Source organism: Mustela putorius, unplaced genomic scaffold (genome assembly GCF_011764305.1).
Source record: "Mustela putorius furo isolate JIRA1106 unplaced genomic scaffold, ASM1176430v1.1 tig00003863_pilon_pilon_pilon, whole genome shotgun sequence".
Classification (NCBI taxonomy): Eukaryota; Metazoa; Chordata; class Mammalia; order Carnivora; family Mustelidae; genus Mustela; species Mustela putorius.
In genome coordinates, this window is record NW_025422015.1 from 22382813 (window position 1) to 22406764 (window position 23952).

The following is a 23952-nucleotide window of genomic DNA, read 5'->3' on the forward strand; positions in this document are numbered from 1 at the left end:
AGGGATGAAAGGCATAGGGAATATAGTCAATGGTATTTTAATAGTGTTGCATGGTGACAGATGGAAGCTACACCGTCAGTGTGACCACGAGCATAGCACAATATAGATCGTCAAATCACTATGTTATACAACTAAAATCAATGTAACATTTCAAGTCAACTATACTTCAATTTAAAGAAAAGCACCTCTTTGTTGGTGATCGGAATGGATAGGAAATAGTTGGGCTGATAATCTTTTTGCTTTTTTTTCCTCTTCTTTATTTGATCCTTACTGATCCGTTCATTTTCTTTACTTCTCTCCAAATTTATGTGAGGTACATCAGTGACTAGAGGGAAAAAGTCAAACAACAATATGTCTAATGTATTTAAACAAAGATATTTTAGTCAAAAAAAAAAGGAAACAAGCACTACATAAGTAGCAATCATTCATTATAGTCATTTTTAAATCTAAAGAAATAGCTAGCAAACTCTTCTGTAAAGGACCTCAGAGTAAATATTTTATGCTTTGCAGATCATATTGTCTTAGTCAAAACTAACCAAGTCGGCTATAGACAAACACAGAGGATAGGTATAGCTGTGTTCCAACAAAGCTTTCTTTTTGTTTGTTTGTTTTAATTTGACTTATTTATTTGAGAGAGAGTGAAAACTAGAGAGAGAGGGAGAAGGAGGCTCCCCACTGAGCAGGGAGCCCCATGTGGGACTCGATCCCAGGACCCTGGGATCATGACCTGAGCCGAAGGCAGATGCCCAACCGAATGAGCCACTCTACTCTCCCTAATAAAACTTTCTTTACAAAGCAGGTAGTTAGCCAGATTTAGCCCACAATCTAAAGCACAACTAACAACTATCTTCTTCCCCATGCCACAATTTTCATGATACTAGGAAAGATAATTTTTGCATCCATCTTGTATATATGTATTTGTCACCTCCACAACATAACCACTTAGAGCAATGCACTCGAAGTTTGGTTTGTGGTCAATGTGATGCCACAAACTTGCAAAAATTAAGACAGCTTTAGAAACTTCCACAGCAAGTAGGCAAAGTAATTTTGTCTATAAAATGTTGGCTTCTATTTTGTATTCTTTTTCCATTTTTCTAATAGTTCATTTTTTTTTTTTACTGTAGTTTACAAAAGTATCAGCTGGCAACAAATAGAAAAATTGAAAAAAAAAAAAAAAAAAAACTAGTCCTTAACCACAGATAGTCGAGAAGCAGGCTACTCGCTAAAGTAGCTTCAAAAGACCCATTTACAATGCCCAACAATTCTAATTATGAAGCTAAGCCCCCAGAAATAATTACCAAATCAGTATGAAATGCCACTGTCTCCTTTTTCACAGACTCTATTGGGAACTCCCCCTATGTATGCAAAACTACCACTGATTGAATTTTCAAGGCTGTGTCTTCTTGACACAAAATGGAGTGCCTAATAGAGACTCTGCAAAAATTCAAGTATAATTGCATATTCGGAGGTATGATTTTAGAAAGAGGTAGGAGGAAGAAGAAACCACCTTATGTACATTCAATCACATGAGGCTGGTTCTATCTTTGGGATCAATTCTAAGAGACTTGGGTGATCATGAGACACAATGCCTTGGAAAGGACTATGGGAAGTCTGAGTTCAGCCAATAGCACACTGCTTGTGTGTCTACACAGTCCTGATCTAACTGAACTCATTATACATGAGAAAAAAGAAGAGCAAAAAAAACTCTAAAAACTGCTCAATGTCAGAGAGTCAAATCTGGCATTTAGACCCTTTAACTTTCCCCTTCTAGTTTATTTTCTACTGGATCAAACTGCTTCTCTGTTGAAGGTCTGCAAAACCACAGGGCAGAAGTAATTTTCCTTACTCTATTATTCTTTAATTTTAAAAAAAAATTTTTTAAGTAATCTCTATACCCAATATGGAGCTAAACTTAAAACCCTGAGATCAAGCGTCACCTGCCTCAGCAACTCGACCAGTCAGGTCCCTTACTGTTCTTTAAAATATTAACAGCGGGGCACCTGGCTGGCTCAGTCAGAGGAGCACGTGATTCGTGATCTTGGGGTCATGAATTCAAGCCCCACATTAGGTGTAGCAATTATTTAAAACTAAATAAACTTTTGGGGCACCCGGGTGGCTCAGTGGGTTAAAGCCTCTGCCTTCAGCTCAGGTCAGGGTCCTGGGATCAAGTCTCGCATCGGGCTCTCTGCTCAGCAGGGAGCCTGCTTCCCCCTCTCTCTGTCTCTGCCTGCCTCTCTGCCTACTTGTGATCTCTGTCAAATAAATAAATAAATTCTTTAAGATAAATAAATAAAAATAAACTTTAAAAGATTTTTAAAAAATAAAAAATAAAGAGTAAATGTTTTTTAAATAAATGTCACAAATGTTTTAGTACTAACTTCTAAGAAAATTAGGAGAGTATGTTTAAAATTTAAAAACTAAAGGTCTATAGAAATAGACAGGAGGAACATACTCTAGGAGGAACATACACTTGTGACATCTACAAGGCAGGAGTAAATTAAGAGCAAGGTAACCTGGGTAAAGAGTCTGACTATATCACTATGAGTTAGGGCAAAATTATCTGGTATATTTGCACATCCACTTCACTGCTATATTTCCAAACAATAGATCTGATGATTAATATGGTTAAAATGGTATATCCTCACAAACAGAACATGTATTTGAAATAAAAATTATCGACTTCCTGTTTATATGCAAGCTTGTCACAACCTTGTAAATTCTATTGCTAAGAAAAAGTTTGCTGTGGGGCACCTGGGTGGCTCAGTGGGTTAAGCCGCTGCCTTCGGCTCAGGTCATGATCTCAGGGTCCTGGGATCGAGTCCCGCATCAGGCTCTCTGCTCAGCAGGGAGCCTGCTTTCCTCCCTCTCTCTCTCTGCCTGCCTCTCTGTCTACTTGTGATCTCTCTCTGTCAAATAAATAAATAAAATCTTTAAAAAAAAAAAAGTTTGCTGCATTCTCATCTGTATCATGAGCATCATTTGAATTGCCTCATATGATGCCATTGGGTTTTATTTTCCATGCAATTCTTTAAATATGGAAAATGAAATCAATATGTTGTCAAGCTGCTTGTAATTTTAGACATCTAAGAAACAGTCCTACATTCGATTGTAGTAACAAACTAAATCTACTAATTTTAAACAGAAGCCACAAAATATGCTAATAAAGTACCATATATATTTTAAACCGACGTCTGAATACATTTCTAGCCCACTTCCATCTGTTCTTAGTAAACCGGTACTCCAGAAATGGAAACCAATTTTAATAGTCTGGATCAGAGTTTGTGGGTTGGACTCCTGCCCCCCCCCCCACTTACCAGCTGTGAGATCATAGATTAGTCACATGAACTCTCTTTACTTCAGTTTCCTCCTCTATAATTTGAGAATAATGATAATAATAGGTACCCCACAGGGTCATTTTTGAGTGAGTTAATACATGTACACTCTTAGACGACTTCCTGGTACAAACTTAGCACTATCATTAGGTATTATAATTATCAGATATTACCCAAAGCAAAACAGAATTAGGGAGATAAATGTGTACCTGGATCATTTAGAAGACTCCAAAAAGAAACCAAGATGAAATATAACCTATCCATTGTTTTTCATCATCCAGGCCACTTGTACTCTCCATTATTATGGACAATGAAGAACATTATTGAGCAGTTTTTTAAAAAATTAAAGAAAACACTGAAAAATATTTCTAAAGCAAAACAGCCATTTCTTAAAGATAAAATCACAGGCTAATTCTAAATAAGTTCCCAGTATCCTTCGTTTTTATATCCCATTGTCCAAATCAGGACACAGAGTTAACCCCATCCAGCACTGGAAGCTGGAATAGTGAGTTATCAACCTAACCCTATGAGGGGAAAAGTAATCTGCGAAAGGAAAAGGATGAGGAACAGCTGACGGCAAGGGCAACCGGTACTGTCTGTTTCAGTCCTGTAGAGGCAGCACTAGACAGCGAAAAGAGCAATGACCCAAAGCATCCTTCCATCAAATCACTTCATTTCTCTACCTGAGAATTTAGAAAGTTTCCCAATCCTTAGAGAACAGTTTATTCTAGGTCTGAGGCATAAAATCTACCAGAAGAGTCTGGATCTTCAAAGACTTCCGGCACCATGTGAATCTGAAAGTCCCCTCACTGGCCAAAGATGGCAAAATTTCAGCATCAAATAGAATAATAACTTCAATGGTGTGAGAGACATCAACTATGCTTAAATCCTTCAGTTCATTATAATACTCAAAGGAAAAGTTAAACCCAAAATTCACAGGTCATCTTTGGATTAGTCTAAAGAACTATTATTTTATGAATTTAGTGATAAAAGAAAAAAAAACATCAAGCATTTATCCTGCCTTTCCTTGATAGCAAAGCTGCATACAGGCAATCAAACAGTTAACAAAGGCAAAGTTCTTTTTTATAGAAATTTTCAGCTAAAAATGCAAAAAGACAAGAGTTATAACATCACCATTTTGAAACCCTTCACAGAGCAATGGATCAGCCCAAAGGGTATCAATGGATAATCCATTAAATAGAAAGCTGATGGGGAATTTTAGTAATGGATACATCAAGTAACAAGAAGGAAGCCACTGATAAATCTTAACATCACAAAAAGGCAAGACAACCAAACACCATATGCTTCCTGATGTCACACAATAGGAGATTCAAGGCATTTTTACAGCTCTCTTGCCAAATTCTAAAAGTTAGCCAAGATTCTTTAATCTACCAATTTACTTAACTATAAAGGACAGAGAAATACATTAAATGACTATAATATAGGTACATATATACAGACTGATTTCTTCAATAAACACACACACACACACACACACACAAAGGGAGATCTACAGATGGAAAAAAAAACTGAAGAGATTTGTCAATCAAATATAATGCATAGGCTTTATTTCCTAATTCAAAAGAGTTTTTAAAAAATTATGTCACAGAGAAATGTGAATACTGACAGCATATTTGATGACATTAGCATTTACTCTGCCTTCGACTCAGGTCATGATCCCAGGGGCCTGGGATTGAGCCCCGAGTCGGGGGGGGGGGTCTCTGCTCAGCGGGGAGCCTGCTTCCTCCTCTCTCTGCCTGACTCTCTGCCTACTTGTGATCTCTGTCTGTCCAATAAATGGCTAAAATCTTTTATAAATAAATAAATAGATAGATAGATAAATAAATAAAATAAAAAACATAAACAAAAACTAGGGGCAGGGACAGGGGTAGGACAGTTAGATAATCTCTATCTAGAGTCTCTCCTAGCTAGTTTTCTGTCTTCTGTGATAAAGGTAGTAATTTAATACCTGTACCAATTAGGATATTTCATGGTGAAATTAGATTTTAAAAATGGTATCAGTTAGGAGCATGTGACTCCTGATCGTAGGGTCATGGGTTGAAGTCCTATGTTGGCTGTACAGATTACTCAAATAAATAAATAAATAAATAACCTGAAGAAGAGGAAGAGAAAGAAAAAGAAGAGTGTCCAAATTAGTAATACGCCTGATTTTATCACCTGTAGTTCATTTCAAAATTAATATAGTAGAAAAAGACCTATAGTCTAGTTTTTCTTTTTTCAAACTGCTAGTATCAACCCACTAGTGGGTTATGAAATCAACTTAGAATATCATCTAAAAGCACTTTTTAAAACCAGGAATGAGGGGCGCCTGGGTGGCTCAGTGGGTTAAGCGTCGCTTTCGGCTCAGGTCATGATCTCAGGGTCCTGGGATCGAGCCCCACATCGGGCTCTCTGCTTGACAGGGAGTTTGCTTCCTCCTCTCTCTCTGCCTACTTGTGATCTCTGTCTGTCAAATAAATAAGTAAAATCTTCATAAAAATAAACAAATAAATAAATAAAATAAAGCCACAAATGGAATGGAATGGAATGGAATGGAATGGAATGGAATGGAATAGGGTGGGGCAGAAGGGAATGAACTGGAATAAAATGGAGAACGTAAGAGAATACCACGGAGTAGGATAGAATACAAGTAGTATAGACAGTACATTGCTAATGTCAGATAAAAGTACTGTTCCATGAAGTTCAAGGTTTCTGCATACACGTGTGTACTGGGTGGCAATGTAAAATGTATCCTTAGTGTGAAATAAGACACAATCATTTCTGCTGTGTTTTACTCAATATAAACAGACTTTAAAACATGGTATTTTAAGAGACCACAAGGCTTTTAGCATTTTTAAGTTGTTTTATATGTTATCTATTTAAAATTAAAATGTTCTTCCTGTAACAACTTGTTTTTGCCATTTCAAACATTCCATAAGTCCATTTTACAGACATCCAGAGAAGGAAAATCAATCTTGGAAGATAATAGTTATATTAAATACTCTTAACAATTTTCATATTGGTGCACTTGGGTGGCTCAGTCCATTGAGCTCTGCATTTGGCTCAGGTCATGATCCCAGGGTCCTGGGATTGAGCCCCTGCTCCGCAGGGAGTGTGCCTCTCCCTCTCCTGCTTCCCCTGTTTATACTCTCAAATTAATTTATTTGTTAATTAATTTTTAAAAACAACTCTGGTATCATGAGAATGACATAGTATAAAATCCCAATTCAAAATACAACCTCTTAAAAACAAACAAATCTCTTGGTAAAAATAAAGATGTAGAGGGATTTTCTAAATTCCCTTAGCTTTCTCTAATTTTATCCACAACTATTTAACTTTCTTTTCAATTGGATTAGCTAAAATTTTCTTTTGTGGGGTGCCTGGCTGGCTTAGTTGGTATAATTTGCTATTGTTCTTTTAATTTACTTTATATGAAAATAATAATGACCAAAGTATTCATACAATTATCTATTTTACATATAAAAGTATTAAAGATCAGCGATCACAAAAATAAAACAAAGAATGCTTTGGCCATGTGCCCTGGATCTTTCACTGGATTAGAGCTCATAACCTCATCTCATAAATTTAGTTTATTACATTGTTAATTTTCATAATGATTTCAGTAACCATTTCAATGTGCTCTAATTAATCTGGTCTTGTCAATAAAGGCTACAGTTTTCTGATCCATGGCACAGTTTTTCTTATCCAAAGCACATGTCATTTTATGCAAATTATCCAATTTTTCCTTAAGTTTTATTACTTCAAAAAAACCCACAAGAATGAATTATGGGAGAAATTAATTAGGTAGTCCATCTGTCATTGTGGGCTGATTGTTTTCATATTTCCTCTTAGCCAAAAGGTTGGGAACAAACTAGATTCTTTGTTTTGATAATCTTCTCTTTTTCCCTTGTTCTGTAAACAATCAAAATCTTTGAAGTAATCATTCTTAAAACTCCTGAACTTGTGACTTAAAATATTACCTATCCATTTCATATCATTATATTCCCTTATAGCAAATTACTAAAACTTTCTTTAAAAGTTTTACCTCCCTCATTTTCTCTGAGGACTAAATAAGAAAATATAAAGCAGTCAGCAATATGCTGAAAGCATTCAATAATGTTATTATAGAATATTGCTCTCAAGATGAAAACTTGTTTAAGTATTCAATTTAGCAAGTACACTTAGGTAAAAAATTGGGGGGGTAAGATTAATAGAAGTGTACATGTATTAACAAGTTGAATCCACTCAACTCCTGAAATAGCTATAATTTTACGCTAATTTTATAGACAATGAAACTGAGCTTAGACACTTGCTCAAAGGACACAATAAGAAAGTGAAGGAGGACGGTGCTGGGAAAACGAGACACCTACATGCAAAAGAATGAAATTGGACCACGTTCTCACACTCTACACAAAAATAAACTCAACTGGACTAAAGACCTAAATGTAAGACCTGAAAACATAAAACTAAATGAAAAAACATGGGCAGTAACCTCTTTGACACTGGCTTTAGCAACATTTTTCTAGATGCCTCCTCAGGCAAGGGAATCAAAAGCCAAAAATAAACCACTGGGATCACAGCAAAAATAAAAAGCTTTCATAGAGCAAAAGAAACCATCAACAAACGAAAAAAATCAACCCACTAAATGGAAGAAGATACCCGTAAATGATATATCCAGTAAGGGGTTAATACCCAAAATATACAATGAACAACTCAAGACCAACAGCAACAACAACAAAATTAAAACATGGGCAGAGGACCTGAAGAGACATTTTTCCAAGACAAAGAGGAGGTCAACAGACTTGAAAGGATGCTCATGATCACTATCAGGAAACTACACATCAAAACAACAATGAGATATCACCTCACACCTGTCAGAAGGGTTAGAATCAAAATTGCAAAAAATAAGAAGTGTTGGCAAGGGTGTGGAGAAAAAGGATCCCTCGTGCACTGTTGGTAGGAATGTAGATTGGTGCAACCACTGTGTAAAAGAGTAGGGAGGCTCGTTAAAAATTTAAAAATAGAAATTGCATTCAATCCACATGCAGATACCAGAGGGTGTTTATCCAAAGAAAATGAAAATGCTAATACAAAAATATATGCACCCCTATGTTTATAGCAGCATTATTTACAATAGCAAAGATATGAAAACAACCCAAGTGTCCATGGATAGCTGAATGGATAAAAAAGATGTTATACACACACACACACACACACACACACACGATGGAATATTACTCAGCCCTATAAAAGAATGATATCTTGCCATGTACAACCACGTGGATGGACCTAGAGGATATTATGCTAAGTGAAATAAGTCAGACAGAGTTTTACTTACATGATTTTACTTATTTTACTTACATGCATAATGATTTTACTTACACGTATAAAAAACGTAAAAAAACAAATGAACAAAGAAAACAAAGGGAAAACAGACTCTTAAATACAGAGAACAAACTGATACCTGCCAGAGGGGAGGGGAGGATGGGTGAAACAGATAAACATGATTAGGATGTACAAACTTCCAGTTATAAAATAAATAGATCATGGAGTTGAAAAGTACAGCATAGGAAACAGAGTCAAAATATTATAATTACGTTGTATGGTAACAGATGGTAACTACATGTACCATGATGAGCACAGAATAATGTACAGAATTGTTCAATCTGTATGTTGTACACATGAAAGTAATAAAATGTTGTATGTTAATTATAGTTCCAAAAAAATTTTTAAGTCTGTTTATTTCTCTTTTTTTCTAGATTTTATTTATTTATTTGACAGAGAGAGATCACAAGTAGAGAGAGAGGCAGGCAGAGAGAGAGGAAGGGAAGCAGGCCCCCCGCTGAGCAGAGAGCCCGATGCGGGACTCGATCCCAGGACCCTGCGATCATGACCTGAGCCAAAGGCAGTGGCTTAACCCACTGAGCCACCCAGGCACCCCTGTTTATTTCTTTAAGTAAGCTCTACACCCAACCTGGAGCTTGAACTCACAACCCTGAGATCAAGGGTCATATGCTCTTCCAACTGATCCAGCCAGATAACCCCAAAAAAACCTTTTAAGAAAAAGTGTAAAACCCTACCAGTCTGACCCCACAGCCGTAGCTATAACCACCACAGTCCAACACTATTAGGAATAACATTAGTGGACAAGATCCAAGAGGAATAAGTTTACCTACCTCTCTATTTACTGAATCAGTGAAGCTTACATGTTTTAAAAACAAGTTTTTAAGCACATTTATAAACTCTAACTGTATTTTTTTCTTTTCCAGGTTTTTCTCTCTTTTTTTTAATATTTTATTTATTTTATTTGCGAGAGAGAGAGAGAGAGAGAGAGAATGAGAATGACAGAAAGAGAGCATGGGAGGGAAGAGGTCAGAGAGAGAAGCATACTCCCCACTGAGCAGGGAGCCCGATGTGGAACTCAATCTGAGGACTCCAGAATCATGACCTGAGCTGAAGGCAGTTGCTTAACCAACTGAGCCAGCCAGGCGCCCCCCCCACCATTTTTTTTTCTTTTCAAATTTTTACTTATTTAACTCGTTAGTTAACACACAGTACAACAATTTGGCTTCCAGAATAGAATTCAGGAATTCATTACTTACATAGAACACCCAGTGCTCGTCGTAACAAGTACCTTCCTTAATATCCATCACCCATCTAGCCCATCCTCCACTCACCTCCCATCATCAATCCTCAGTTTGTTCTCTACAGTTAAGAGTCTCTGGGGCACCTAGGTGGCTCAGTCACTTAAGCGTCTGATTCAGTGTTAGCTCAGGTCCTGATCTCAGGGTCCTGGGATTAAGCCTCACTTGGGCTCCCTGCTCAGCTTCGAGTCTGCTAGTCCCTCTGTCCCTCTTCCTGCTTGTGTGCTCTCTCTCTCTGTCTCTCTCTCAAATAAATATTTTAAAAATTTGTCTCTTTTATGGTTTGCCTCCTTCTCTTTTTTCCTCTCCCATATGTTCATCTGTTTTGCTTCTTAAATTCCCCATATGAGTGGAATCATATTCATCTTCCTTTTTTAGAGATTTTATCTGTTCATTTGACAGAGAGACACACTGTGAGAGAGGCAACACAAGCAGGGGAGTGTAGAAGGAGAAGCAGGGAGCCCAGTATTCATCTTTCTCTGACTTCTTTCTCTTAGCATAATACACTGTAGCTCCATCCACATCATTACAAATGGCAAGATTTCATTCTTTTTGATGGTTGAGTAATATTCCATTATATACATATATCTGTATATACATATATATACATATCACATCTTCTTTATCCATTCCATTCCATAACCATTCATAAGATGATGGACATTTGGACTCTTTCCACAGTTTGGCTAATTGTTATTTTTTTCATAAGAAGAACAAAAAATATTCATAAAATTTGAAAACTAGAGAAAGGAACAAAAATTACTCATAAACCCACTATATTAACACAACCACTATGAATTCTGGTGACAGGTCACATAAAGTATTTATGCAATTTTAAACAAACACCCATACTTTTTTCCCCCACTTTTTCACTTTGTATTTTAGGTAGGAAATATTTCCTGTAGGATAGTTTTCAGAAAAATTCTTTTCATAACGTGATTTAAGGCACTAGTCTAACTGGTTCACTCACTTGCTAATCTTGGACATGTGGGGTATTTTTCCCAATATTTTTACTATTCTTTTAAAGATTTTATTTATTTATTTGACAGATAACACAAGGAGGTAGAGAGGCAGGCAGAGAGAGAGAGGAGGAAGCAGGATTCCCACTGAGCAGAGAGCCCGATGCGGGGCTCGATCCCAGGATCCTGAGATCATGACCTGAGCCGAAGACAGAGGCTTTAACCCAGTGAGCCACCCAAGTGCCCCCTATTTTTACTATTTAAAAGACGCTGTGACACATATATTTATGAATAATTTTTTTTTTCTGGATGTAAGACTATGTTTTTTACATTGGGAATCCCTGAGTGGGTCTATCCCACATCTGAACATTGCTGGAAACCCCAACAAACTCCATTCTAAACGGACTTAAAGAGTACATCGTCACAAACAATGTGGACATGACATTAAAAATCAGAGTATTGTTTTAAAAAGATACTGACAATCTGATAAGTTACAATCATATTTTTAACATGGATCCTTTAATACTTCTGAGGTTGGATAACTCTACAAATATCTATGTACTGACTGATTTTGATCTTCTACCTCCTTTACACCCAGCATCAAGAGTACCTGCTACACAGCAGATACTCAGTACATGCATGTTGAATGAAGTAATGTATTCATTGGGCTTTTCCAATTTTTTTTATTTGTTTTCCTGTGTGTGTATACACATGTGTTTAAAGGAAAAGATATAAAACCTTTGTATTGAGACAAATATTTGCCTTAAGCCCCTTCATAAAAAATTTGGATTATATACTCCATGCTTCCCCAATCAGAGATGACATAGAATATAATTTACCTTTTTTTTTTGTTAAAGATTTTATTTATTTATTTGGCAGAGAGAGACACAGTGAGAGAGGGAACGCAAGCAGGAGGAGTGGGATAGGGAGAAGCAGGGCTCCTGCCGAGGAGGGACCCCGATGCGGGGCTTGATCCCAGGACCCTGAGATCATGACCAGAGCCGAAGGCAGAGGCTTAACCCACTGAGCCACCCAGGTGCCCTAATTTACCTTTCTTTAAGTTTATTTTATTTTATTAGTAATCTTTATACCCAACAAAGGGATCAGACCCATGACCCTGAGATCAGAGTCACATGCTCTTCTAACTGAGCCAGCCAGGCACCCCCAATTTATCCTTTATTAAAATCGATTCAGGAGGGGTGCCTGGCTGGCTCAGTAGGTAGAGCAAGCAACTCTTGATCTTGGGGGTCATGGACTCAAGCCCCACGTTGGGTATAGAGATTACATTAAAAAAAAATTTTTTTTATTTTAATTTTTAAAAAGCAGGGGCACTGGGGTAGTTCCGTTGGTTAAGCATTCAACTCTTGATTTTAAACCTCAAGTCATTATCTCAGGGTTGTGAGTCTGAGCCCTGCATCAAGGACCACATTTAGCAGGAATCTGCTTGAGATAATCTTTCCCTTTCCTGCTGCCCCTCCCCCTACAATATACACGTGCACTCTCTCCCTCAAATAAATAAAAAAAAAAAGTTGAAACTGACTCTGGATAAATCACTTACTATACCAGATATTGAGATTCAATCTTTATTTGATACATTTTTCTCTAAAAAAAAATCTTTCAGGGAAAGGTAGATTTCAGTTGCTATTTTAAAATATTTAAGAGTTTAAAGTTATTTTTAAAAATACAACTTAATGGTATTAGCTAATAAGTAAAAAAATAATAATCTTCCACATTTTTAAAATCTCCAATAATTACAAGGGTAGAATTCTATATGAGGTAAAATAAGAATTATAACTATGATATAAGACTTGAATTCCACATATATGACTTTAAAAAAAAAATCACTCAAATATTTTATTTTCTATCTTGATTTAAATGTGGCATGATCACTATTATCAAGACTATGATTCTCTCTGGAGAGAACTGAGTCAATTAAACTAAAGTTCTCTACAGATTTATTCTCCATGGAATGCACACTAAGGTATTCCCACCCAGCAGGAGAATGACTCTTCATGTAGACTCTCATTCAATGTTCAGAGCAAGACTAACAGCAAATCTAAGCATTTCTCTGGATGACTGGCTAGGGTTTCTAACCAACTGACCAATGTCCCCCTTCCACCTTGTGAAGAGAAACAGACCCATCCAGGCCAAGGTCAACGACTCATAAACATTACACTTTCACTTTCCCCCCGAACATGTTCAACCTATTGACCAGAACATGTGGCTCAGGTTGTATGGCTTCTTCAATATTTCAAAGAGATTTTTTCATGCACAAATTAGGATATTTTATTTCCAGTGTGTCTATTTATATTCCAGCATATATAATTCTACATATTTAATTCAACATAATCTTCTAATACATTTTATATATATATATATTTTTTTTTAAAGTAGGCTTCCATGCCCCAGCAGGGAGTCCAATGAAGGGCTTGACTCCCAACCTTGGATATCAAGACCTGAGATTAAGAGTCAGATGTTTAACTGCATGAGCCAGCCAGGCACCCCAAATACATTTTTATATTCTAACAAATAATTCTATAAAATAGTCCTCTCCTCCTCAAAAACAAAACTAACAAAAAATGCAAAGACCCATTTCAACCAGCCAGACCACACCTAATCATGATGCAGCACCCACACTGAAGGTAACACAGTTTGGCAACTAAGACACTAGGAACCAAGCATTTGGGGAGGAGTTTTCTTACTGGCAAAGGCATTCGTTTTTCTCATTCCCACGACGTTCTTTGTTAGCACGACTTTCCTCATCACTCTGCCAGCGTATTCTATCGCGTTTCTATCAGCAAGTATTTCCTTGGCAGTTAACCCACAACCTCAACAATTTCCCCCACCAAAGGAAACTGAAAGAAACAAAGGCAACAACCAGCAACTTGAGAATTTTAAGGTTGTTGTCTACCTACAGTCCAGTAAATTGATTAATATTCCTTGTTACTAAATGTAGAGAAAAGCCACATTAAGTCCATTCAGGCCACAAACCAGTTTCTCTTGTGTTTTGGATACAAAACACTATATCTCTCTTAAGTTTTAAAGGTTGACAACAAAACTCCCAGCATTTTTGGAGTGCCTGGTGGCTCTGTGGGTTAAGCCTCTGCCTTCATCTCAGGTTTGATTCTCAGGGTCCTGGGATGGAGCCCCGTGTCATTTGTCTCTGTACCAGCAGGGGAACCTGCTTTCCCCCTCTCTCCTGCCTGCCTGCCTCTCCGCCTACTTGTGATCCCTCTCTCTCCATCAAATCAATAAATAAAATCTTATTTTTAAAAAAATCTCACCTTTCATAAAAACTAGTTTATAGCTTTCTAGTTGGCAAAAAATTTTAGTAGTTTGATTTTCGCTCGTGCCTTAATAAATGTTTATTGTAAAAATGAGTTCAAGAACAAGGTGTGTTCCCCAAATAACTAAGAGATATATTTCAACAAAGCTTTTATAAATAGCATTTGTGTGCATTATTTTACAGTTTAAATTGACCTCTTACACACATTACCACCCACCTTACCTCCTCTCATCTGAGGTAAAACAGGAGAAACAGGAGGAACTTACCCACAGGTTCACAGTTGAAAAGCCCAGCTCATACATTTAAGTGTCCAAGGTTACATTGAGTAGAAAATGAAATAACCAAACTCAGAACATAAGTTTTCTGTCTTCTTTCATACCATACTGACTATACGTTGGGAGCTTGGAATTTTGAAATCTATCTTCCCACAAAAATAATATTGTACATCGTGGTTTGGAGTCTAGACTAAAACACAAAGACCTCTTTTTTCACAAGACTGAACTACTGGGGGCGCCTAGGGTGCTCAATCGGTTAAGCGACTGTCTTTGCTCAGGCCATGATCCACCTGGAATCCTAGGATCAGGTCCTGCATTAGGATCCTTGCTCAGCAGGGAGTCTGCTTCCCCCCTCTGACACAGAGCCCCTCTCACACGCCACTCCCGCTCTCACTCATTCTGTCTCTCAATCAATAATAAAAAAAATCTTAAAAAAAAAAAAAAAAAAAAAAGACTGAACTATGGAAAAGTAGTATACCATACAGCGAGAACTGTGATTTGTGCAGACTGACCTGAGCCCAGACTTTACTACCAGATAATACCTCTTTAATAAATAAATATAACCTATACTACAGAGAAGAGATCCTATTTGTATACATTGGTTGGCCAATCTTCCAATTCCCATCCTCTTAACAGAAGCAGCTAGAACATTCAGAGGAGAAAGGAGTCAACAGAGCACACAACAACACCCACTTTCCTTCTTCCTGGTTTGTATAGCCCTGTTTGGTCCTCAACCAGAGGAGTTATAATACAGCCAGCTTTCAGAAAATAGTATTTTGGTTCCCGGGGGATTCCTTGGGGTAGCTTGTAGTCAGAGTCCAATTAGAAGCGGTCCTGTTCAAATAGATAAGCTTCTGCATCAGTAATGTCAAGTTCCAAGTACATAGGGCCTGCTGGCATCGGTGAACAAGTTTACCACTTTGGTTTGTTTGTCGGCTTAACGTAAGAGCATTTCCAATGGGAAGGATTCAGATAGGAATGGGGCTCAGAGGCGGGAAGGTTGGAGTTGTAAGGCTCCTCATAGGCATTTGTTAAGTAAAAGTCTTCTTTACTTTTATCACTCAAATTAGAGAAGTATGAAACAGAAAGAGTGATTGTGTTTGATAATAGAAAAGAAGAAGAAAAGAAGATAGAAAGCGGAAAGAAGAATAGATATAGTCCTTTTATGCTTTCATCAAATAAAAGAATCTGTACCTTTTTTTTTTTTTCAATACATTCCCATAGAAAATACAGAGGATTGGTTAAGTATAAGGACCGATAGTAATTGAGGAAAAACCTTGGAGAGTTTCCATCATTCCACACACAACCAGGCATTTATTCTTATCAAACCTCAAGGCTTCTAGGACACCCACCAGGCTCCTGGTTATGGAATGAGTAAGTCATGGAGATGGAAGGCGGCGTAGTGAATATGGTCAGTGGTATCACCACAGCATTTATGTGGTGGCACAGACGGCATGCTAGGCTACAACTCGTGGTGAGCATAGCACTAATGTTACACAGACTGGTGTGAAATTCACTATGTTGTACAACTTGAAAACTAACGTAAACCACTGTGGAGGTCAAACTATAACTTCAGTCTCCACAAAAAAAAAAAAAAAAAGTCAAATACCTCTAAACAATTATAATTAAATCCCCACATCTTTCTTAGCTGGTAACAAATGGTCAATTATGGGTTTACATGAAAATGATAAGTGAGCACAGGATGAGGAACTATGTTTATAACCACCAGACTGATGCCAAATTAAGGGTGCTGGACTTGGGCTCAGAAATTCATGGATTTTAACCCAAGTCCACCACAGGTGTGAATCCACCCAAGTCCACCTCCTCTTCCTGCGACTCTTGGTTCGTGTTTCAGTTGTAAAAACACGGAGTAACAGAATCTGCATTGCCCAAACTCAGAGTGTTGTGTTATAGATCAAAGTAGATAAGCTACATAAAATACTTTGTAAGCTCTACATCATTTGCCTAATAAAAGGTAGCGGAATACTGCCAAATTAAACACAGCGGTTCTTTACCATATGCATCGTCGGCCTACCTGATACCATTAGGCAATGTTTGGAAGATTTATGTCATTAAATGGGGACTTGCTATTTGTTTTTTGTTTGTTTTGTTGGTTGGGTTGGTGGTTCTTCTTAAAGGCTTATTTAATTGAGAGAGGAGAGACGAGAAGAGCATGCATGTGTGCCAGTAGGAAGAGGGGCAAAGGAAGGAGGGAGAGAGAGAAGCCGCCTCCCCACTGAGCAAGGGAGTCCATCCACAGGGCCGATCCCCAGGACCCCGAGATTATGACCTGAGCTGAAAATAAAAGTCAGGCAGTGCTCAACTGACTGAGCCCCCCAGGCACTCTGGGATTTGCTACTTGTACCTAGTGAGTAGAGTATCCACATTTTCATAAAACACACTCCATTCTGGGCTCAAATACTAATTATATGTAAATTTCAAGATTATGATCAAAAAATTGCATTCATTCACGTATTCAGCATTTTAGTGCAATGTCCAGCATGCTAAAAAAATAGTCTCAGACCATTCACATTTTTTAATTATCTAATAGCTTGTAAACTTAAAATTAAAAATAATAAATACTTTGAACATTAATTCTCTAATGTCACACAGTAATTATGATGCAGGATTAACGTCAACCTATCAAAATTCTAAATGTAACCTAATCAAGTGATATATTTCCTTTTTTAAAAAGTTGTATTTATTTAAGTAACCTCTACACTGAGCAGTGGGACTTGAACTCCACAACTCTGAGACCAAGAGTCAGATGCTCCTCCGACTAAGCCAGCCAGGTGCCCTGAGTCAATGACATATTTCCAGCTATGCTTTGATCCTCCCAATGATGCTCCAGATTAAATTTATATATTCCTGGAAATCATGTTAAGAGGTTTTTAAACGCTTTTTCCTAATAATATTCTTAAAAACATAAAAGAAAAAGGAAAAAAAAACCTTCAGCATCTTCTTCCATAAGTACCAATGTCATTAAAAGCCAAAGGAAACTAATTTTTTACAGCCACTGTTTTTAAAATTCTATAAAGCCATCAAAGCTTCTCACCCTAATCCCCAGCCATTGACAGTACTGCACAGGCACATTCTAAAAAATAGCTAATACTACAGAATCATATTTAAATATGATTACTCAAAGAAAATTTTTTAAAAATATGAGCATTATTAAAATCTTAAATATTTCATTGAGTATTATGTTTAGAGAACAAGAACAACCAACCACCTGTTAAATCTCACCACTAAGCCATATTCCATATGGCTAAAAACAATTCAGTAAGAAAAATCATTTTTCTATCTTTTCAAGCTTTCTAATATTGACTCAAGGCATATATAAGTGCAGAGAAAAGCCTTAAAGTTACAGTGCTTCTGCACAAGGAAGAGAAGTTGCATTCCCAGCATAGAGCAGGAGAACATCTGTGACCCCATCTTTTGACATTATTTTCAGAATTTTTTCAAAGCTGTTAACTTATGTTGTTCCTAAATTTGCTGCCTCATTAAGATTTACTAGAATTATCACTTCAGTTTGCTATGTAAACTTTCTTCAATGCTGAATACTTTCATTTTTCTTGCTTGTCTATAACCACGGAAAGAACTTGAAAAACTGATTGAAAGAACAAAAACTGAAGTAAAAAATCATTCTCCAATAGGAGAAGTTTCTAAATCTACCAAGTGCTTAACATACACACCAGGATATCAGACTTTTACAATTACATATCCCAGAAAAGAAGTGAATACTCTGATTATGTTTAGAAGACCAGCAACTTTCTCATGACAAAATGATGAAATATGGAATTAAATGCAACAAATGCCTTTTAAAAACCCCCAAAGAAAATCATATTTTTCCATTATTATAAAAAAATCATCTTATAAAAAATTAATACAATCCTGAATTCAGTTTCTAGTTCTCTTGCATTTTTTCAGTGCTGATTTACCTTGTAATATTAACACTCAAAAGAAAGCACATAAAGCCAACAAATGAGTAAATCCAACTAGGATTAACAAACAATTCTAGCCACTTAAGAAACATGTAGGATTTATTATAAACCCATTAAGTTTTTCCTGCTTTATTTTTATTTTTGAATGAATGCATAGTTGCAGGTAATGGAGCAAACACATACTTTCATATACTGGAAATTAGGATATTTTTATGCAGCCCCTTCTAATGCACTTTCTAATTCTATTTATTAGAAGTATGAAATCATGAATTTCCATTAATGAAGAATTTCAAACATTTCAAAACCTAAAAGTATGTTTAAAAAATCAAAGACCCATATAAGTCTGAATACTTTTTTCTTTAAAACTAGATGCCAACAAGTAGAGGCCAAAAGTAGAGCAACTCATTGTGAATGTGCGAGCTTCTACAAACTTATTTGCAGGTCACTTAATTGGAACTTGGAATACAGTCTCCCATTGAAACAATGTTATAAATGCTGCTTCTTTTCCCAGGCCTTCCCACAAAAGCTCATAAGTAGTTTTAAAAGAAAATTAACACTTGCTACTTTAAAACAAACAAACAGAAAAGATGTTCATATAAAAGATGGAAAATGTGTCTCTTAAGGTCCTATCCTACCTCTCCTCCCTGTATTTGTATGTAGGCGTTCTATTATCTACAAATAAGTCTCTTTAGAGGGAAACATTAAATTATTTGGTTTCCAGGTCACTTGAAACCTGCATTCCCCATAACTTAAGTCACCCTACCCTTAAAGGATGACTATTTAAACCTGCATTATAAAACCACCACTTGTAACACTGTATTTCTTATTTTAATTATTGTAAATGTTTTGGTATAACTTGGTATGCCACAAACACATCTGCAGCCCTGAGATGACAGTATTTTGTGTGTGTGTATTTCTACCCCTGCCAAACTCTGCTCTAGGTACTGGGAATGAACCGAAGAACTCTGTGTGGAAGGCGAGCTCGCTCAGATTGCAAGGATGATAGATCACAAAAGGAAAGCTATGGGAGCCTGGAGGTGGCAGGGTGTGGGTGACGGAGGCGCAGCAGTCACCAGTGAAGAGGTTTGAACTAAGATTTTTGGCCTCAAACAAAACCAAGAGGAGAGACAAAAGAAAACTCCCAGACAGAAAAGGCTTTCGGGGGGGGGGGGGCAGAGGAAACCTGGCAAGTTCAAGACCAGAGGGGTTCAAGCCGAAGGAACAAGTGCCAAAGTGGAGAAAGCCGAACCGTGCAGATCCTCACAGAACACAGTAAAGCCTCTGTCTCTACCCTAAAACCACCAGGGAAATAGTGAAGTATATAAGCTGGTGGGTGACATGTCCAGATTTGGGTTTAGAAAGTAATTATCACCTCCATATTACACCTAAAGAAATGTAAACTACAGAAATGAAGTCATCTGACCTACATCCACAGCGAGCTTAGAGCCCAGACGGTATTCAAACAAGACTGTAGGACTGCAAAGCGGCACTCCCCACTTTCTACACAACCTCCCAGAAAGTGAAAAGCAGAAACAAAGGCTATGGCAGCTTACAGGGTGAAAACCAAGAGGGGCAGACCATCCTCCCTCTTCCGCTTGCTCCAGGCACTTCCGTGGCCCAAATCCTGAACTCAACAGAAGGAAAGAATTGCTCATCCCCTTTCATCTTCATCCCCTCCCCCATCCTGTCCCTCCCCACCATATCACCCCACTGATCTTCACTGGAAGAGGCAGGAAGCCAAAGAGGCCAGAAGGGGTAGGGCCGACATGAAGAGGACACAGAGCTGCTGCTGAGACCACCACGGGAGCCACGGACGGAGTAGAGACAGACTCCATGAAGGGCCTCATTAAAGCAACTTGCAGAAGTGCTTCCCAAACTTCTACCCTGCACAACAAAGCAAGATAAGAAAACTGGGGTCTCTTCCAGTCACAAATCCTGTATCCACATGGGGATTTGCCTGTTTCACATTCTGGGTCCTAAAGAGCTGGCTTCTGACTTCACAGTTAAGTACCATCACCTCTGACTTCCAACTCTCTTCTAACTCCTATATGAGCAGATGATCTTAAATTTCAAAGAAAACTTGTCCAAATAACTCAGAGGTATTTTTATACAATATATAATATGTAACATAATAATTACTCATGGGGCGCCTGGGTGGCTCAGTGGTTTAAAGCCTCTGCCTTCAGCTCAGGTCCTAATCCCAGGATCCTGGGATCGAGCCCCATGTCGGGCTCTCTGCTCACCAGAGAGCCTGCTTCCCTTCCTCTCTCTCTGCCTGCCTCTCTGTCTACTTGTGATCTCTGTCTGTCAAATAAATAAATAAATAAATAATCTTTTAAAAATAATAATAATAATAATAATAATAATAATTACTCATGACATTAACTCTCTGCCACCTAAATACTTGTAAGGACAAATGTACAGCTAACCCCCCAGTTTCTATTGGTATGTACCAGTAAAATCAGAATCGAATTCATTACTGCATTAAATTCTAAAACCTTATATTGCTTTTTATGTATCTTCCTCTCCCCAGTTACACTGTGATTTCACAGACTAGAAATTTCCTGGAATATATCAATAACATTTATTTTTTTTCTTTTGATATTTATTTATTTGATTTCAATTGCATTTCTTTTGGTTTTTAAAAAATTCACTAGCATTTCCTAGAAACACTCTAGTTAAATAGGGGGGGGGGGAAACAAATGCAAAGTGTGCCTGGTGTGAAAAAGAAAACCACAGAAGGCCCTAAGGATAGGGGCCTCATGTCAGCCAACCAAGACTTCACACCTAACTGCCCCCCAGGAGCGGAACAAGTCCACACAGAATTTCCCAGTCAGCAGCAGGACATTCACTGACAGAAGCCTTCCGTTCTCCTCACATGGGTGACCTCACCTAAAACAAGGATTCTCTGCCAATAGTTTCCTTCTTTCCTCTCTCGCTCTCTATCACTCTCTCTCTACCTTTAAAACCCCTCTTTTTTCTGCAGCCTGTTGGAGCACTTTTCTCTCTGCCATATGAGATGCTGCCCGATTCGTGACTTGCTCAATAAAGCCAACGGGGTCTTCAAATTTACTTGGAATTTTTGTTGTTTGATACTAGTAAAAGAGATCACAGTCCACAATCAGAAATTCCGCTCTGCCTCTCAGACTGCACCAATATGTGAAAACAGTCCCTCTTCGAGGGAGCTGTTCTTCCCTGCCTCACCTCTCTACCAGTTCTAACAGATAGAGCAGCTCTCAGCCATTTACAAGGGTTTCTTAGTTTGGGCCAATTGGTCCTGCTTTCTATTATTCATACCACATTGATTTTTCAGAAGTTTAATAGATTTCTACAATAGTTTACCATGCCACATTAAATTGGCATAGCAATGAGTAATTTTTAAAGAAACTGTGTTGCAATTACCATCACCTTACACGAGACTAAGCAGCAAGAGATCCCACTTTACTTTCCCAGCAGAGATTCCAGAATCCTCTTTTTCTACCTGGTCACTACCCTCTGCTTCTGAAAGGTTCCTCCACTGTGGTAGGCAAATGCTTAGAGAGAACCAACCTTGACATGCCATCTGGCAACACTTTTCAAAAGTCTTTTGCAAAATTATTAACTATGGTTGTTTAAATACTATTTCTCAAAATTACTGTTTAAATATATTATATTGCATAAGTAAGATTATTTCTTATTGCCCAGCTAAAATACTGTCAAAGAGACTGAAGGGCTAAGAGCAAATGGGTTTACAAGCATTTAGTGTACCTTAAATTTAATTTAAAATAAAACTTTATAGTAAAAGTTGTTTGTTTGTTTGTTTTTAAATAGCACCTCTAAAAAACAAAACCAAATGAATAAACAAACAAAAATGCAGAAACAAATCCATACATACAAAGAACTGACTGGGCTGCCTGAGGGATAAGGGGTAAGTGGATGAGCAGAAGGGGGGAAGGGGAGACAGAGGTAGTTATGGAATGAGTAAGTCACAGGGATGAAAGGCATAGGGAATATAGTCAATGGTATTTTAATAGTGTTGCATGGTGACAGATGGAAGCTACACCGTCAGTGTGACCACGAGCATAGCACAATATAGATCGTCAAATCACTATGTTATACAACTAAAATCAATGTAACATTTCAAGTCAACTATACTTCAATTTAAAGAAAAGCACCTCTTTGTTGGTGATCGGAATGGATAGGAAATAGTTGGGCTGATAATCTTTTTGCTTTTTTTTCCTCTTCTTTATTTGATCCTTACTGATCCGTTCATTTTCTTTACTTCTCTCCAAATTTATGTGAGGTACATCAGTGACTAGAGGGAAAAAGTCAAACAACAATATGTCTAATGTATTTAAACAAAGATATTTTAGTCAAAAAAAAAAGGAAACAAGCACTACATAAGTAGCAATCATTCATTATAGTCATTTTTAAATCTAAAGAAATAGCTAGCAAACTCTTCTGTAAAGGACCTCAGAGTAAATATTTTATGCTTTGCAGATCATATTGTCTTAGTCAAAACTAACCAAGTCGGCTATAGACAAACACAGAGGATAGGTATAGCTGTGTTCCAACAAAGCTTTCTTTTTGTTTGTTTGTTTTAATTTGACTTATTTATTTGAGAGAGAGTGAAAACTAGAGAGAGAGGGAGAAGGAGGCTCCCCACTGAGCAGGGAGCCCCATGTGGGACTCGATCCCAGGACCCTGGGATCATGACCTGAGCCGAAGGCAGATGCCCAACCGAATGAGCCACTCTACTCTCCCTAATAAAACTTTCTTTACAAAGCAGGTAGTTAGCCAGATTTAGCCCACAATCTAAAGCACAACTAACAACTATCTTCTTCCCCATGCCACAATTTTCATGATACTAGGAAAGATAATTTTTGCATCCATCTTGTATATATGTATTTGTCACCTCCACAACATAACCACTTAGAGCAATGCACTCGAAGTTTGGTTTGTGGTCAATGTGATGCCACAAACTTGCAAAAATTAAGACAGCTTTAGAAACTTCCACAGCAAGTAGGCAAAGTAATTTTGTCTATAAAATGTTGGCTTCTATTTTGTATTCTTTTTCCATTTTTCTAATAGTTCATTTTTTTTTTTTACTGTAGTTTACAAAAGTATCAGCTGGCAACAAATAGAAAACTTGAAAAAAAAAAAAAAAAACTAGTCCTTAACCACAGATAGTCGAGAAGCAGGCTACTCGCTAAAGTAGCTTCAAAAGACCCATTTACAATGCCCAACAATTCTAATTATGAAGCTAAGCCCCCAGAAATAATTACCAAATCAGTATGAAATGCCACTGTCTCCTTTTTCACAGACTCTATTGGGAACTCCCCCTATGTATGCAAAACTACCACTGATTGAATTTTCAAGGCTGTGTCTTCTTGACACAAAATGGAGTGCCTAATAGAGACTCTGCAAAAATTCAAGTATAATTGCATATTCGGAGGTATGATTTTAGAAAGAGGTAGGAGGAAGAAACCACCTTATGTACATTCAATCACATGAGGCTGGTTCTATCTTTGGGATC

At 37.5% G+C, this 23952-nt stretch overlaps 1 protein-coding gene across 1 annotated transcript in view; it reads right to left on the bottom strand.

Moving 5' to 3' along the window:
• Positions 1 to 23952, bottom strand: part of AKAP7 (A-kinase anchoring protein 7) — a 170837-nt gene that overhangs the window by 125930 nt on the left and 20955 nt on the right. The window contains exon 3 of the mRNA XM_045066357.1: positions 22592 to 22731. Coding sequence (XP_044922292.1) covers positions 22592 to 22731 — 140 coding nt within the window. The remainder of the gene's footprint in view (positions 1 to 22591; positions 22732 to 23952) is intronic.